Source organism: Ursus arctos, unplaced genomic scaffold (assembly GCF_023065955.2).
Source record: "Ursus arctos isolate Adak ecotype North America unplaced genomic scaffold, UrsArc2.0 scaffold_7, whole genome shotgun sequence".
In the NCBI taxonomy this organism is placed as follows: Eukaryota; Metazoa; Chordata; class Mammalia; order Carnivora; family Ursidae; genus Ursus; species Ursus arctos.
Window position 1 is genome coordinate 55,213,478 of NW_026623089.1, and position 17,957 is coordinate 55,231,434.

General features: G+C 37.5%; 1 protein-coding gene across 2 annotated transcripts in view; it reads right to left on the reverse strand.

The window, feature by feature from the left end:
• Positions 1-307: 307 nt before the first annotated feature.
• The window catches only part of DDX50 (DExD-box helicase 50), a 31,946-nt gene continuing 14,296 nt past the window's right edge, over positions 308-17,957 (reverse strand). For both annotated transcript variants that reach the window (XM_026504351.4, XM_026504352.3), the window contains 8 exons: positions 17,571-17,720; positions 9,460-9,621; positions 8,857-8,976; positions 8,019-8,092; positions 7,635-7,794; positions 4,040-4,174; positions 2,833-2,877; positions 308-808 (listed from right to left, as the gene is read on the reverse strand). In XM_026504351.4, the coding sequence (XP_026360136.1) occupies positions 530-808; positions 2,833-2,877; positions 4,040-4,174; positions 7,635-7,794; positions 8,019-8,092; positions 8,857-8,976; positions 9,460-9,621; positions 17,571-17,720 (1,125 nt within the window). In that variant the 3' untranslated portion in view covers positions 308-529. The remainder of the gene's footprint in view (positions 809-2,832; positions 2,878-4,039; positions 4,175-7,634; positions 7,795-8,018; positions 8,093-8,856; positions 8,977-9,459; positions 9,622-17,570; positions 17,721-17,957) is intronic.

Sequence of the window (17,957 nt, forward strand, 5' to 3'; positions counted from 1 at the left end):
GACAGGCACATAGTAGACTTCAGTCATTATCTGGTGAATAAATTACTGGTACACAGTGCTTGCACACCCTTTCAATGAACTGTATATAGAAGGTAAATGCTACACCTAACCAATCAAGTCACCAGTTTTTACAGCCCTTTAATGGAGAAGGGATTTCTTATTTTCTACTATGTATCCTATGAAAGGAATGATCTGAAAACAAATACACCACATTTTGCAAAATGCAAGTAATCTTAAGTAAGACTAATTTGACTGTTATGTTTTAGAAGAACCTGTAGATTACATTGACAAAATTCTTAACACGTAGTGAAAAGAGACAATAAAAGGAGTTTTTTTTATTCAAAGGTATAACTGGATAAGTAGATTTGTTTACAACCATTCTTGTGAAATACTTTTTAAAAAAATATGACCAACTTCTTTGCAAAGAGCAGACACATACCTCAACTATGATGACCTAATTTTTGGTGGATAATGTACATGATTACGCAGAAATAGGCAAGCTCACACTGGTAGATTAACTATCAAATACTCAGTCAAAACTCCGTTTGTGGCCCCCGCTTCTTGATCGATTTCTATTCCCACTTCGTCTTCTACCATCCTGTCGACTGCCTGACCGACTTCCCTGTCGACTCTGTCTACCTGACCGGCCACCAGATCGACCACCTGACCGGCCCAACCGGCCGGACCGGCCACTTGACCAGCCACTCCTCTGCCTGGAGTTAGAAGATGTGTTTCCATCATAATATTCTTCAATTTCAGGTAACTTGGCTGGCAATGAAAGTATCCAGTCTGAATCATGCCACTCTGCCTGTTGGGGGAATTTAGACGATTAATATAAATGCAAAACGGAAACCATAAGCAAGCATATGAGTACAGGAGATTCTTTTTTAACACCCATCCTCTATTAGCTAAAGGCCATCTATCCATTTAAATTCAAAGTATTGAAACAAAACTGAAAACCAGAAAACAAAAACATATTCAAAGCTCATTAACTAAAGTTCCTAAATTTTAGTCTTAGGAGAAACTCTCAGGCTCATTTTGAAGCTCATAATTTCATACTCAGTTTATACAGAGCACACTCAGTTTATACAGAGCACACTGGGGTGCCTGGGTGGCTCAGTTGGTTGAGCAACTGACTCTTGATTTCAGCTCATGTCGTCATCTCAGAATTATGAGATGAAGCCCTGCATCAGGCTCCGCGCTCCGTGGGAAGTCTGCTTGAAATTCTCTCTAGGGGCGCCTGGGTGGCACAGCGGTTAAGCTTCTGCCTTCGGCTCAGGGCATGATCCCGGCGTTATGGGATCGAGCCCCACGTCAGGCTCCTCCGCTATGAGCCTGCTTCTTCCTCTCCCACTCCCCCTGCTTGTGTTCCCTCTCTCGCTGGCTGTCTCTATCTCTGTCAAATAAATAAATAAAATCTTAAAAAAAAAAAAAAAAAAGAAATTCTCTCACTCTCTTCCTTTGCTCTTCCCCCTCACTCTCACACGCTCTCTCTCAAATAAATAATTTTAAAAAAATTAAAATTAAAAAAATAAAAGACAGCACTGATTTCTTGGCATGAAACAAGTAGGCCATTAATAAGCAGTGCACTGCTTTCAGTGGGTATATTGACAGAAGCAAGAAGTGAGAGCTAATGATGGAGACTAAAAATCTGTCAACACAGCTGAAGACGAAAATACGTAGCCACTGGAAATAATTTGGTGTTGGAGTAAACAGCTTAAGATTATGCAAATCAGCAGTTCATAACAGCATCACTATGTTATATCCTGCTACATTAACTATTATTCATTGTGATCATGAGTTGCCAAGGAAAGTGAATATTAAAATACCCTGTTGAGGGGCGCCTGGGTGGCTCAGTTGGTTAAGCTACCAACTCTTGATTTCGGCTCAGGTCATGGTCTCAGAGTCGTGAGATCGAGCCCCGAGCTGGGCTCCGCACTCGACGGGAGTCTGCTTGAGGATTCTCTCTCCCTCGTCCTCTGCCCCTCCCCCTGCTCGCACGCTCTCTCTAATACATAAATAAATCTTAAAAAAAAAAAAAAGTGTCCCTAATAGTTAGGCATATGGAAATATTTATTGTTGAAATGATAGAATACCTACAATTTGTTTCAAAAGAATGCATACAACTCTTAAACCCCTTCATCTATTGCACCCAACCTGCCACCCACCTCCCTCTGGCAACTACTAGTTTGCCTCTGTATTTAAAAATCTATTCTGTCTTTTTTTCTTTGTTCATTTGTTTTGTTTCTTAAATTCCATGTATGAGTGAAGTCATATGATATTTGTTTTCTTTGTCTTAATCCTATTTTGTGTAAAATAAAAAATTATAAAAATTTATTTAAGTACACTGGGTATAATACGGAAGTGTTGAATCACTGTGTTGTACACCTGAAACTAATGTAACACTGTATGTTAACTATACTGGAATTTTAAAGGTTATTTAAGCATTAAATAAGCTACTGTTGCCACTTTCTCCTAGTATAATATGGAAGAAAAAGAGAGGAAGCTGAGTTTGAAAAAAAAAAAAAAAGAATACATGCAGGAGAAGGAGAGTGGGAAAATGGGTGGAAGTGACATGAAACCATGAAACAAACTGGCCATGAGCTGATCATTTTTGAAGCTGGGTGATGGGTACATGAATATTCATTATGCAATTCTATTTTTTATATTTGAAATTATTTATAATAAACATGTTTTAAATTATGACATAGACATATTACATTAAGGAATGTGAATTGATTTATGCATCACATTGATACTGTCACTTTTTAAAAATTCCTATTTTTTAGAGAAACATACTCAATTATTTAACAGATAAAATTTTAAAAATACCTGTAACCTTTCTGACTCAGTTGTGGGAACATCAAAGCAAACACCCTAAAAGCAAAATGAAAACATTTTTATTCAAATGCATATAAGTTGATTTTTTACCAATACACCAAAACTTGCTGGTAATTTTATAGTAGCTAAAAAAAAAAAAAAAAAAAAAAAAAAAAAAAAAAAAGCTAGGATGTGCCCCATGAATGTTCATAAGATTAAAACAGCTAACATATACTAATGCATGACATAGAGTGGCTGCTTATTTTATTTTCTAAACCCGAAAAGTAAACACAATATCTAACAGGAATCTACTACTACCACTAAGAATCTAGAGTATTCTCTAGAACAGTTCTTGTAGACACTGTAATGTTTAATGTATAAATTCCTTGAAAAATTTAGTGCCGAAAAGTTTCTATCCTGAAGAGCTGCAGTGTTTGTCAAATAATAAGAATGATATAACCCAAGATGTTTCTTCTTTGGTCCTGGTTGCCAATAAATTAAAAGTTAATTTAATTCTCAAGTACGGCAATTAGTTTGGCCTAAGGATCTTGTTATGTTTTTCCCTCCCCTCCACATTTTTTCTGAATGCATATATTTGTCTCATATTTGCCACAAAAGTTTTTTGATGGTAATAGTAAGCTTTGAGAGAAAGGATTTTTTCTAATAAACAATGAAGATAACAAATTCTAGGCTAGAACAAACCTATGTAGTAAAGTTAGATGAATAAATATAACGTCTTTTTTCAAACCATTAAAGAAACAGTCACTAAGATTAGAGATGGTTTTAACTTTGCTATTTCAAAAATGTATTCAAGACTAATTTACTTAATTACCCTCATTAACAACCAATAACAAGACATTTAGAAGCCAATATTGAGTATTCTCTAAATAATAAAGCTGTTTAGCCATTGAAATCAAAAGTTACTTAGTCATAAAATAATACACCACACACAACCACACAAAATATATATCCAAGAGCAGAAACTTAGATAACATGGTTATTACACGAACTACACAGGATGACTTACAGCTTTCTAGAGGAACAGGTTATTTCTATAACTCCCCAAATTTACAACTGGAAACAAACTATCACGCAGAGAAATCTGTATTATTCATCCCATTAGATTTCAAAAAAAGAAAGAAAGAACAAAATCTGCTAGTCTTTAGAGACATTTACAGTAGTTGATTGAAAAGCCTTTTACTTGGCTAGAAAAACCTACCATATTTCCTTTTAGGAGGCACATTCTGGTAATTTGGGACACAGCATTACTACTCAGTTTTCTGTTAAGTTCTTTCCATGCACAGCTGATATCCTGTATTTCTTCTGGGCTTTCCAGAGTCATGGTGACAAACCCCTTAAGAAATAAAAGTCACATTATCTCTGGAAAAACAGTAGCAGCAGCAGGACAATGAAGTTCTAACTCTGCAGCCATGACTTCACTGTATATTTCTCACAAGTCATCAGTATAACATGAACGCTAAAATAGTAACTTTTTTTTAAATGAAGATTTTATTTATTTATTTGTCAGAGACAGAGAGAGTATGTGAGAGAGCACAAGCAGGGGGAGCAGTAGGCAGAGGGAGAAGCAGGGTCCCCACTGAGCAAGGAGCCCAATGTGGGGCTTGATCCCAGGACCCCAGGATCATGACCTGAGCCGAAGGCAGACACTTTAACCAACTAAGTCACCCAGGCATCCCCAAAATAACTTCTTTAAAACTATATTAATAGAAGACTAATGTTTACAGATCACTGAATCATTTTTCTTTGTATTTCTGTAAAGACTACATATTTAATTCTAACCGTCATGCTTGAACAGATAATTAAACTAGAGCATCAGAGAAAAGATAAAGTAGTGAAGAATTGAGGACATGCTGAAAGAGTCAAAGTTAGCCTGAAGTGGAAAAACAAGAAGACATAAATCTCTTCACACTTTTGAAGGACTGTTACATATTCAAAAATTACTTTTCCTGTAAAACTTCACTGGACAGCAAAAAGATCAACATGAAGAAGATACAGGAAGGGATTCATCTAATAATTTTGTTTAAGTTAGCTCTACCACCCAACATGGGGCTTGAATTCACAACCCAAGATTAAGAGTCAGTCGCATGCTTTACTGACTGAGCCAGCCAGGAGCCCCTCATCTAACAACTATCTACTGAGTGTCTTCTATGCATGTGCCAGAGACTATAGTAAGTGCTACAGATTCAGCAATAAATAGTCCTTTCTCTCACGCAGGTTACATTCTAGTGTTGGGGGTGGGGACAAGGTGGGGTAGACAGTAAACAAATAAGCAAATATGTAAAATGCCAGATAGTAATAAGCATCTTAAAGAAAAATAAAGCAAGGCAAGGGAATAGAGAGTAAAGGAAAAGGGAAGCTATTTTAGATAGTGATCGGGAAAGACTATATGGTGATATTTGAAGAGAGACGTAAATAAAGGGGAGGAGGAAGCCATGTGGTAAAAAGAATGAACATCTGAAGCAGTGCGAGTGCAAAGGCCCTGTGCAGAGTAGGTTTATGTTCGAGTAACAAGTCAGTCAGGGTAGCCGAGACAAGCAAGGACAGAGTGATGAGATGTCAAAGAAGTACTAAGGGGAACACCCTGTAGGACATTTGTGGTAAAGACTTGGATTTTGGTTTAACTATAAAAGAAATTTCAAACCCACTAATACAGTTTCTAATATACTTAAGAAGTTAGATGACCCATTTGTCAAAGAGGGATTCCTTTATTAGATAAGGGCTGGGAATAAATGATCTCTTAGGTACTTCTTAGCTCTAAAGGCTATCTTAATATGTTCCTAAAGGGTATGGCTTAAGTATTTTCTCAAGAAGTATTTGGTGGTAGGGGCACCTGGGTGGCTCAGTCAGCTAAGCGTCTACCCTCAGCTCAGGTCATGGTTCTCAGGGTCCTGGGACTGAGCCCAGCGTCCGGCTCCCTGATCAGTGGGGTGTCTGCTTCTCCCTCTGCCTCTCCCCCTGGCTGTGCTTTCTCTCTTGCTCACTCTTTCAAATAAATAAATAAAATCTTAAAAAAAAAAAAAAAAAAGAAGCATTTGGTAGGTTATTAGGGAAAGGGTATTTGCTCACCGCTAAAGCATTACCCCACAAATTACTAATTAGAGAGTAAAAAATACCTTTACAATGGGAACATAAGGCAGTTTCCATTGTAAACACGTGATCAGACTAAGCATCATTAGTACTAGAATAATCCGACATTATATGCCTCCTGATGTGATATAGTATGAAATATATAATATCACCCATAGGGTACTTTAGCCAAAACTGTTTAACCTGAATATAAAATCAAGCTTTGACTTTACTTCCAGTTTACAGCAAAGGCTGAATAAAGGCAAAAGTTAAATGATGTACGAAGAAAATAAAACCAGAAAAATGCAGGTAAGATTCTAGACTCTGATCTAGACAACTAATCTACACTCTTCAAAAAATTAATAAAATTAATAAAAATGATGGGAAAACAGTTCCAGATTTAGAGAAACATAACACCAAATGTAACATACGAACTTGAATTGGATCCTGATGCTTTTTATGTTTTTTGGATTTTGTTTATTCTAGAGAGAGAGAAAGAGCACATGCACAAGTGCATGCATGGGGGCAGCGGCAGAAGGAGAGAGGCAGACTCCATGCTGAGTGCATAGTTCAACATGGGGCTCAATCTCACAACCCTGAGGATCCAGATGTTTTCTAAAGATACACAGTGTGAGGGGAGCCTGGGTGGCCCAGTCTGTTAAGCATCTGCCTTCGGCTCAGGTCATAATGTCAGGGTCCTGGGACTGAGCCCCACATTGGGCTCCCTGCTCAGTGAGGAGTCTGCTTCTCCTTCTCCCTCTTCCCCAGTTCATGCTCTCTCTCTCACATAAATAAAATCTTTAAAAAAATTAAAATAAAATAAATGAAAAATAAAGCTACACTGTAGAGGGGGGAGGCATCTGGGTGGCTTAGTCGGTTAAGGCACCTGACTCTAGGTTTCAGCTCAGGCCCTGGTCTCAGGGTCGTGGGATGGAGCCCTGCATCAGGCTCTGCTCTGGGTGTGGAGCCTGCTTGGGATTCTCCCTCTCCCTCTCCCCCAATGCTGGAGCTCTCTTTCTCTCAAAAAAAAAAAAAAAAAAAAGAAAAAAGATAGACAGTGGGGTGGGGCGGGGTCGGGGGGGGGGAGAGTTGGGACACGTGAAGTCATCCCCAGTAAACTGACATTTGACTAAACCATTAACACTTGCCAGATAGAAAACATGAGACACCCCAGATGTACTCATTTATACGATACCAAATCGTCACATGCAAGTTTACCTGCCCTGACCTTCTTGTTCTTCTCTTCCCCCAACTCTCCCTCTTTCTCTCAATCTCTCTGTCCCCACCCAGGCATCGGAGAGCTTTCTTCTGAGAAGTCCTGTCATCCACGGACTCTGCTCACTTATACCCTGATGACTGATAAATCTTTGAACTACTTGCAACCAATGGGTCTGGAGTGGTTTGTTTTGACATCTGATACTGTCCCAGCAGGGCGGTAGGTCAGATGGCGTCACACTACACACACACACCCCACCCTCACACACATAGCCCCTTCACATACACAGGCAATCCTTACTTTGCATGGCACTGTGTTACATGCACAGAATCTATGCTTTGATTTGCATGGTTCCATGGCAACTGATAAAATAAAGAACAGGGTCTGCTGTGTAAGTTTCAGTTAACAGTACTGTGCAAAGTCTCCTGTTTTACTCTCCAGATAGATGGATTATCTACAGTTCAATTTTTATCTTTTCTCAACCATACATGGTTTTCTCACAGATTTCTACCTTATCAGAGGTGATCAAAGATCGCGGTTCAAAACTTGATGCACCAGAGATGTGGGCTAATGCTGCAGCCAATGCATCCACCGCCCCTTTCTCTTCTATCAATCTTTGAGCTGATGGTCGGAAAAAATCAACAGCAGCATAAGAAACGGAAGCCAGAGACCTATGGTTTAAAAATAGTAAATTTTCTTGGTCAAGACAAAGGTAAAAAATCAAAGGTAAGAGAATGAATGGGAAAAGAAAGAGCAACGTTTTCGTATTTTAACATAACTAAAAGTCTGCTGGTAAAATTGGTGATTAAGTTTTCTGATATTTGAACTAGGAGAGCTTAAAGATGAATAGCCTAATACAAAAGAAAAACTTATTCAGCAAGGTCAGAAAGCATACCTGATGGCATCCATGCTTTTAGACTTAACTAAATCCATTGTAGAAGGAACACCTACACGTTTAAAAGTAATTCCCTGAAAATGAAAGAATTACATTAAAGAAAAATGGAAGGCTTTACACTTAATTCCTAAATTCATATAGTTTGTTGAATTTCCATTTCTTGGACTTAAGAGTTCCAAGCCCCAGTAGATCAAAAGACCTGCTTTTTCTAATAAATCATCAATTACAAATTCTAGGAAGAGAAAAGAAAATTTAATTGCCCTTAGTTACAGTCATGAAGTTTCACTTGCAAAATAAAGCTGATTCCAAAAAAGGAAAAAAGATGCTGATCACCTCTATCAACTTTTTTTTATTACCCTCTCATTTTACAAAGTAGATGAAATAGTGTTTAAAAACACACATCATGAAAATAGGAAAAATGTAAAATACCACACAAAAAAATACAGGCCACAAAAAATGTATACAATTTCTTACAGAAACTGGCCATTGTACCATTACTCAATATAATCTTAGCAAATACACCAAGACTGTGGCACAGTCACCCCTTTACAATGCTGGACTATGAGATACTGAAATCACAATGCACCTCTGATTTTAGAATCAAGGGAGAAACTCAAGGGAAAAATGAGAAAGTCAGCTCTTCTGTCTTCACAATAAAAGCTGTATCAAAACAAAGTCTTGCAGCTCATATAAATTTAGCTCTCGACATGCTTCACATCCAAATGTAGCTTAAACTGAGAAAAGTTATAAGCATCTATTTGTGAGAACAAATATAAAAAGAGCTCTTTTCTAAGGCACCATTTAGATAATAAGCCTGAAATAATTTGACTCTACTTACTGCTTTTTGTTCCACATATCTTAGTTGACCTCTTTCTCTGGGTTGATAAAAACAGATGCAAATCCCTGTCCGGCCAGCTCTACCTGTGCGTCCAGAACGATGAATATAGGACTCAACATCCTGAAAATAAAAAAGGCAATGCTTTTTTTAAAAAATCTGGTCAAAAAAACCCCAAAAAACTGGCAAGTTACACAGTCATTCCAAAATCAAATAATAATGCTAAAAACACCAAACTACTACTACCAATAACATTTTTATTTCAATCCTGCTGCTCTTTCAACATCCCAAAGAACTTTTATGCTGAATTTCTGGATAAAAGGAGTAGGATTTAAAATCTTTTTATCCACCTCATCCTAGGGCTCTTCTTATAACAACTTTTTATAATCCCTTTGCATGATTCCATGCTTCAAATCCAAATAAAGAAGTTAATCATTTGCTAAGAAATCAGATTCTGACCAATTTAACACTGCGTTAAAAAAAAAAAAAAAAGGCTAACAGCAAGAACAGATACTGTATTTTTCACATCCCAAGCAATATCTTATACATAAAATGGCAATTTACACAGCTGTTCTTATATTCCCTAAATAAAATCTCATTTCTTACCTGGGGAGGAGAACTTTGAATCACCAGGTCAACCTCAGGAATGTCCAAACCACGGGCAGCCACATTGGTTGCCACCAAAACTTTAAAACTACCTTCTCTGAAGCCTTTCAGTGTAATTTCTCTTTGTGATTGTGCAATGTCGCCATGTAAACACTGGGCATTCTATTTGAAGAAAGGGAAAAATTAAGTGTACAACTCACACGTGCAGTCGATAGCACCCTAACAGCATGTAGTCTGTGCTCTTTTCTTCGTTGTTTTTTAATCTTCTTCTTCTTTTTAAGTAATCTCTACACCCAACGTGGAGCTCAAACTCATGACCTCAAGATCAAGAGTCAGATGCTCCACTGACTGAGCCAGCCAAGTGCCCCAATGTTCTTATTTTCTGATAATTATAGTAATGCATGCTTATTGTTCAAAAAGACCAAACAATACAGAAAATATTTAACAAAGGAGCGCCTGGGTGGCTCAGTCGGTTAAGGATCTGCCTTCGGCTCAGGTCATGATCTCAGGGTCCTGGGATCAAGCCCCATGTCAGACTCCCTGCTCAGCAGGGACTCTGCTTCTCTGTCTCCCTCTGCTACTCCCCCTGCTTGTGCACGCGTGTGCTCTCTCTCTCAAATAAATAAAATCTTAAAAAAAAAAAAATTAACACAAAATATAAAAGCTTCTCTTAATACCAGCCTCCTAATAATTCACTAACAGTTTGGTGAATATTCCTCCAGATACTTTTTTTAAAAACACACATACAGGAGCACCAGAGTGGCTCAGTGGGTTAAGCCTTGGCTCAGGTCATGATCTCAGGGTCCTGGGATTGAGCCCCACGTCGGGCTCCCTGCTTAGCGGGGAGTCTGCTTCTCTCCCTCCCTCTGCCCCTTCCCCTGCTCATGCTCTCTATTTTTCTCTCTTTCAAATAAATAAATAAATAAATAAATCTTAAAAAAAAAAAACCCACACATACACACAACCCACATGTAACAGCATACACTATAATTTTATGTATTTACCTATAAAATGAGATTATACTACATAATCACTGTTTTGAAACCTGTTTTACAAATTATCTTAGCCATTTTCCACATTTATAGATATAACTCTACTTCGTTTTTTAAAACTGTATATGATTTCATCATATGACATAGTACCATTTATTTTAACAATATCCTATTGATGACCATCTGGGTCACATCCAAGTTTTCACCTTTAGAAACAATACTACAATGAAGAACGTTGTACTTTTATCTCTGGACCCCTCGGTATATGTGTATTTCAGTAGGACGCATATCTAGAAGGTGAATTTCTAGGTCAAAAATTATGAACATTTAACATTTTAATAGCTATTGCAAAATTGTTGCAAAAAGAGGTTCTGGGGGTGGGTGGCACCTGGCTGGCTCAGTGGGAAGAGGAAGCAACTCAATCTTGGGGTCATGAGTTCGAGCCCCACATTGAGTATAGAGATTACTTAAATAAATACATACATAAACTTAAAAAAAAAAAAGGTTGTACCCATTTATTCTTCAACATTTGTGAGTCTTTATTTTATCATACCCTACCAACCCTGTGTATTATGAATCATTATAATCTCTGTAAATCTAATAGGCAAAAATGATTTCCCAATGTTGTTTTAATTTACATTTCTGTAATATTTAGTGAAGTTGAACCTATTTTTATACAATTTATATATTATCTTCTATTTGTACTGAAAATAATTTTTCTATTACAAACGAATTTTAAGGGTGCCTGGGTGGCTCAGTCAGTTAGGTGTCTGACTCTTAGTTTTGGCTCAGGTCATGATCTCATGGGTCACGGGGAGCCTGCATGAGGAGTCTCTCCCTCTGCCCCTCACCCCATTCGTACTCAGGCTTGCTCTCTCTAAAATACATCTTTAAAAAAAAAAAAAGGAAAGAAATGGACCATTTTAAACCATGGGAGGCAGAATCCAAAAATAGTTTGTAGTAAACTGAATAGCAAATGGTAAGGAAGAAAAGTCAAGAGTGATGTGTAGATTTCTGGCTTAGTTTATGGGTAGATGTACCATTTAACAATAGGGAATGTTGGAGACAGAGTGGGCACAGGAAAATAGAAAAGAATAAATTCAATTTTAGGGACCCTAATAACGGGTTGGGGTGTCTGTGGCCAAAAGGATAAACACAGGTCTAGATTCTGGAGACAGAGCTAACCTGGAAAAAGATTTAGACATTATCAGCATATGTATAGGAGCCATAGGAGTGATTAGTTATACACATCTGTATACCTATATTTCTTTCTTTTTTTTTTTTTAAAGATTTTATTTATTTATCTGACGGAGAGAGAGACAGCCAGCGAGACAGGGAACACAAGCAGGGGGGGTGGGAGAGGAAGAAGCAGGCTCCTAGCAGAGGAGCCTGATGTGGGGCTCGATCCCAGAACGCCGGGATCACGCCCTGAGCCAAAGGCAGACGCTTAACGACTGCGCCACCCAGGCGCCCCTATATTTCTTTATTTCTATACTTACTTGTCTGCTTGCTTTAAGAAAAGGATTGTGCTAAATGCTTTAAATAAATGACTTCACATAAACCTTAAAAGTAGAAAAAATTTATTTTTAATATCACTTTTAATCTTATTTATTTATTTATTTAGAGAGCATGTGAGCAGAGTGGGGAGGGACAGAGAGAGAGAGCACGAGAATCCCAAACAGGGATTCTGTGGAGCCTGACATGGGGCTTGATCCTACCACCAAGATCATGACCTGAGTTGAAATCAAGAGTCAGACGCTTAACTGACTGAGCCACCCAGGTGCCCCATTAATATCACTTTTTAAAAGGAAACGTGGGCAAAAAAACATGAACTGACTTATTCGAGGTTACACAGCCAGTAAGTAATACAAGTGGGATTTAAACCCTAATCTGACTCCAAAGTCTGTGATATTAATCACTAGGCTCAGGAAGAATATATCAAGTGAGAAGAAACAAGTACAGACATTAGATCCGTGAGAAATGCCAATATTTAAAGGATGAACAAGAATACAAAAAGACCCCAACAAAACTGAGAAAGGTTACAACCCAAGGTAAGAGAAATGTTCCAGAAAGGAAACATTACTGCCTTACTGTTTTTTTTTAAGTCACAAACAAACATACTTTAAAATATTGGACAGTTTTTCATTGTGAAGTTTTCAAATTCACTTTAAAAAATTTTTTAATTTAAATTCAATTAATTAACAAATAATGTATTATTAGTTTCAGAGGTAGAGGTCAGTGATTCATCAGTCTTATACAACACCCAGTGCTCATTACATCACGTGCCCTCCCCAATGTCCATCACCCAATTACCCCATCCCCCTGACCCCTCAAATTCACTTTTAAAAAATTTGATTTAACACTGATTTTTTATTTGATAATTAGTCCTAAGAAGGGACGTAATACATTTATAATACTAGTGATGGTTTCCAGGTCTCCAGCTTATGAGTAAATTATTTTCCAAAAGTTTGTGTGCGTGCATGCATGCATGGGTGTGTGTATGTATCTGTGTGACTGTTTAGAATTAATAAAGCATTGTTCTGGTAAAACCTGACCTTAAGAAAAAAAATTAAAATTTAAAAATAAAAAAAAGGAACTAACCACTAAAGTTCCCCCATTAGGCCCTAAAATCCCATATCGCCTATAATGATATGCTACTACTACTTTTTACCTAAAGAGTAAACCAGCAGAGGAGAAACTGAATTGCTCTCAACCATAGAAGCTGGTTAGCATCCAGTAAGAAGGGAATCCTCACCCTGCCTCTGTAGCAAGGCAACTCCTCCCTATGAGATAAAACAATAGCTTCTGCAACACTTTTGCCGAGTGTTCTAAAGCAATAACAGGAAAGGTAAATCAACTACCCTCAATCACTTTCACTACTTAGCAACCATCGTCCATGTATACTGTATATAAAGCTGAAACTATACAGTTAGTTAAAATGATACTGGGGAAGATGTTGACAGCATAGTCTTTGAATCTCCAGTTCCCATATAAAAACAGAGCAATTAGGATAACAAACCTAAAAATCCAAAGACATCTATGACAAAGGTAAGAGACAAGTATTTTCATGATTTCCAAACATGAGCAGGTAGGGACAAGACCTGTATACATAGGGTGGGGGGAGATGTGCTGGTCCTAAGACCAGATACTCCCCAGAAAGCATAACGGACCAATTTGAAGATAGCAGCTGAATCCAGGAGAGTTTTTGTACACTGAAGGGCGATTGTGAGGATCCAGAGGTAAGGTGTGAAAGAGGATGGAGCAGCCTGGACCCTTTATGAACTTTCAAAATTTACAAGTCAATGCTCCTTTGCCAGGACAAAGGCCCACAGTAAGGAGAAAGGGTTGGACCTAGGATCCAAACTGAGGAGGCCAGGGAATCACAGAAGCAAAGGAAGAGAAGATCCAGACAAAAATGAGGGAAAAGACAGCCAGAGCTCAAAAGTGGAAGATCCTTTTTCCCTTTTAACAGCTTTATTGAGATATAATTTACACACCAAAAATAACAGAAGAAACAGCTCTAGAGCTGTGAAGCTTGAAAACTATTCTGACTCATGCCTCCCCATTTAAAGTTCATAAAGATTAATTTCCCCCAAGGGGTGCCTGGCTGGCTCAGTCAATAGAACATGTGACTCTCGATCATAGTGTGAGTTTGAGCCCCACGTTGGGCGTAGAGATTACCTAAAAACAAAATCTTTTTTTTCTTAAAGATTTTATTTATTTATTTGACAAAGAGAGACAGGAGAGCACAAGCAGGGGGAGTGGCAGACGGAGAGGGAGAAGCAGGCCCCCTGCTGAGCAGGGAGCCCGATGTGGGTCTCAATTCTGGATCCTGGGATAGTGACCTGAGGGGAAGGCTGACCTGAGGGGAAGGCAGTCACTTAACCGACTAAGCCACCCAGGCGCCCCCAAAATCTTTAAAAAACATTAATTTCACCTAAAAATGAGCAACAGTAAGGATCACAGTTCCTAACACCAAAAACAAACAAACAAATAATCCAATTAAAAAATGGGCAGAAGACATGAACAGACATTCCTCTAAAGACGACTTATAGAGATGGTCAACAGACACATGAAAAGATGCTTAATATCACTTACCACCAGGGAAATGCAAATCAAAACTACAATGAAATATCACCTTACACTGTCAGAATATCTAAAATCAAAAACACAAGCAACAGCAGGTGTTGGCAAGGATGTAGAGAAAAAGGAACCCTCATGTACTGTTGGTAGGAATGCAAACTGGCAGAGCCATTGTAGAAAACAGTATGGAGGTTCCTTGAAAAGTTAAAAATAGAGGCTACCTAAACTACCCTAAGATCCAGTAATTGCACTACTGGATATTTACCCTCAAAATACAAAACACTGTATCAAAGGGATACGTGCATCCCTGTGTTTATTACAACACTATTTACAACAGCTAAACTATGGAAGGAGCCCAAGTATCCATTGACAGATGAATGGATAAAGGAAATATGGTATGCACATACAATGGAATATTATTCAGCTATAAAAAAAGAATGAAATCTTGCCATTTGCAATGCGGATGGAGCTAGAGAGTATGACGCTAAGTGAAATGAGTCAGAGAAGGACAAATACCGTACGATTTTACCCCATGTGGAATTTAAGAAAACAAATGAACGAAGAAAAAAGAACAAAAAAGGGAGAAAGATAAACCAAGAAACAGACTCTTAACTACAGAGAACAAACAGATGATTACCAGAGGGGAGGAGAGTTGGGGGAGGGGTGAAATAGGTGACGGCGATTAAAGATGCTCATCATCATGAGGCCTAAGTAATGTACAGAATTGGTGACTCACTATACTGTACACCTGGAAATAATATAACACTGTATGTTAACTATACTGGAATTAAGATTAAAAACTTAATAAAAGAAAGACCACAGCTGAATCCCACAAAAAGTAATTAGAAGAGGGAAAAAAGACTAAGCGGAATATCCCTACAAATCATAAAGGAACTCTAGAAAGGCATGCCCACAAAACAAATGGAAAGTATAGCATTGTATTTCTGAATAAGCTAAGAGAAATTTTTAAATGATATATGAAAGAACAAGAAAAATCAAAATGAGAAAAACAAAAAAATGAGGTAAAATGACTCAACAAAGAAGTAGAAATAAAGATAAAGAGTCTTCACAAATGAAGACTTTACGGGAAGGAATACAAGACTGAGCAAACGTAAGAGTTAATGCCTTAAAAACAGGAAATCTTGAAAAACTGAAATAAAGAGATGAAAAGGATTTGAGATAGTGACAAAGAAGAGAGGAAAAAAAAGAAACCAACATACATAGAGTCCCTAAAGAAAAAAAAAAGCAATCAGACAAACCAAACACCAAAAAATTGAAAATCAAGAAAATTTTGCATTTGAAGCTACAGTGTACCCACAAAAAGGGACCAAGAACAATACAAAATACATTCTAATAAAACTACAGATTTAAAGATTTATTTATTTTAGAGAGAGAGAAAGAGTACCTGTGTGAGTGTGGGGAAGGGCAGAGGGAGAGAATCTTCAAGCAGACTCCCCGCTGAGTGCACAGCCTGATGTGGGGCTCAATCTCACAACCCATAAGATCATAATAACCTGAGCCAAAACCAAGAGTTGGACACTTAACCTGAGCCACCCAGGGGCCCCTGATTTTTAAAGAAAAATTTAAAACGTCTTTTGCCTGAAGGCAAAATCTTGTAAGGAAAAAAAATCAGACTGGAATCAGACTTTTTACAGAATGCTTTACCCCAAAAACAATGGCAAAATACATTCAAAACCCTGAAGGAAAGAAAATATGAACCAAGAATTTTAATATCCAGCCACATGATTTTCAGGTATAAACTTACAAACATGCTATTATCAACAGGCAATATTATTTCCCTAAGCCCTTCTTCAGGAATCTACTAGATAACAAGTCACAGACAACAAAAATGATTGGACACTGACATAAGAACTGATAGCATTACTATCAATGGGTGTTAATATCACAAAAAGAGAAAGAAATATGCATTATATACTCCTATGACATAGTTTTGCCCTAATTAAACAAACAAACCTGAATTTTCAGAAAATACAGAAGACAGTGGAACAAGTTAAATTATTCCTCAAGGAAGCAATACTCGAGCTTACAGAAACTTGATTCCTTATTAAAGAACAAAAAAGCTACTAGAAAAAAACAGATGAGAAAGGAATCCATATATTAAAGAGATTTAATGAAATCACACAATTTATGGATCTTATTTGGATCCAGAGTCAAGAGAAAAACTATAAAAGAAAAAACAATGCAATCACGAGGCAATTGACAATCTGAATACTAATTGACATCTGAAGATATTAATTATTGTTAATTTTTAAATGTGGTAACAGTATTGAGTTTAAAAAAAATTCTTTTCTTTTAGAGACACATACCCAAATATTTATGGATATAATAACATGTTATCTAGGGTTTGCATCAAAATAACTCAGGAGCAGGAAGTGAGTGGGCATGTGGATGAAATCAGGTAATTTTTGCAGCTGGAGAATGAATACGCAGGGGGTTCATTACACTGTCAACTTTTGTACATTTAAAATTTTCCACTATAAAAAGTTAAAAGAAAAAAGACATATGGACTTAGTATTCTGATCCATTCATTCAATAAATATTTGATTCATTTTATAACACAACTTGAAGATATTACCCCCACTTACCCATAGAGACTCATTTTGTTTCAACCTTTATATTTTCAAAATCACATGCAGTCTTAAAAAGCCTAGACATCTATCTTGACTTAAAAGATCATGACAGGCTAGCTATAACTTCCTTCTGAATTAGACACAATTCTAAAAATAACAATCTTGGAGTGCCTAGGTAGCTTGGTTAAGTGTCTGACTCTTGACTTCGGCTCAGGTCATGATCTCAGGGTTGTGAGATCAAGTGCCCCGCTGGGCTCCACACCGGGTATGGGGCCTGCTTGGGATTCTCTCTCTCCCTCTTCCTCTCTCCTTCCCTCTGCCCTGCCCCCCTTCTCTTAAAAAGAAAAAAAAAAAAGATTATCAAACCTAGTTCACAAAGGACAGTATTTTTGTTCAATGAGCATCCCTATAATATCAATTAGAGAAAGCATGAGAAAATTCTTACCTGTTTTATGTGTGGGTTCATGGCCATTTCAGTTACATTCTTTTTGGTCTCACAGAAAATAATAGCCCTCCCTTCAGATCCACTGTAGACTTGAAGGACGTCTCCAATAACTGCTGGCCTCTGAGACCAATGGCACTGGATAGCCAAATGCTTTGAGGAAAGAAAATACCAAGTATCTGTTTCATTAAAATTAGTGAAAAAGACTTCTTTTGTATATATTTTTTCTATCTGTTCAAGAATTGGCCTTTCTGGCATACAATGAGACAATTCTCCCCAACCCCACTTAAAAACAGTATACAAATGGCCATCAATAGGTGAAAGGATAAATAAACTATAGTATATTTATGCAATGTAATACTACTCAATAATTAAAGGGAACTAAAAAAA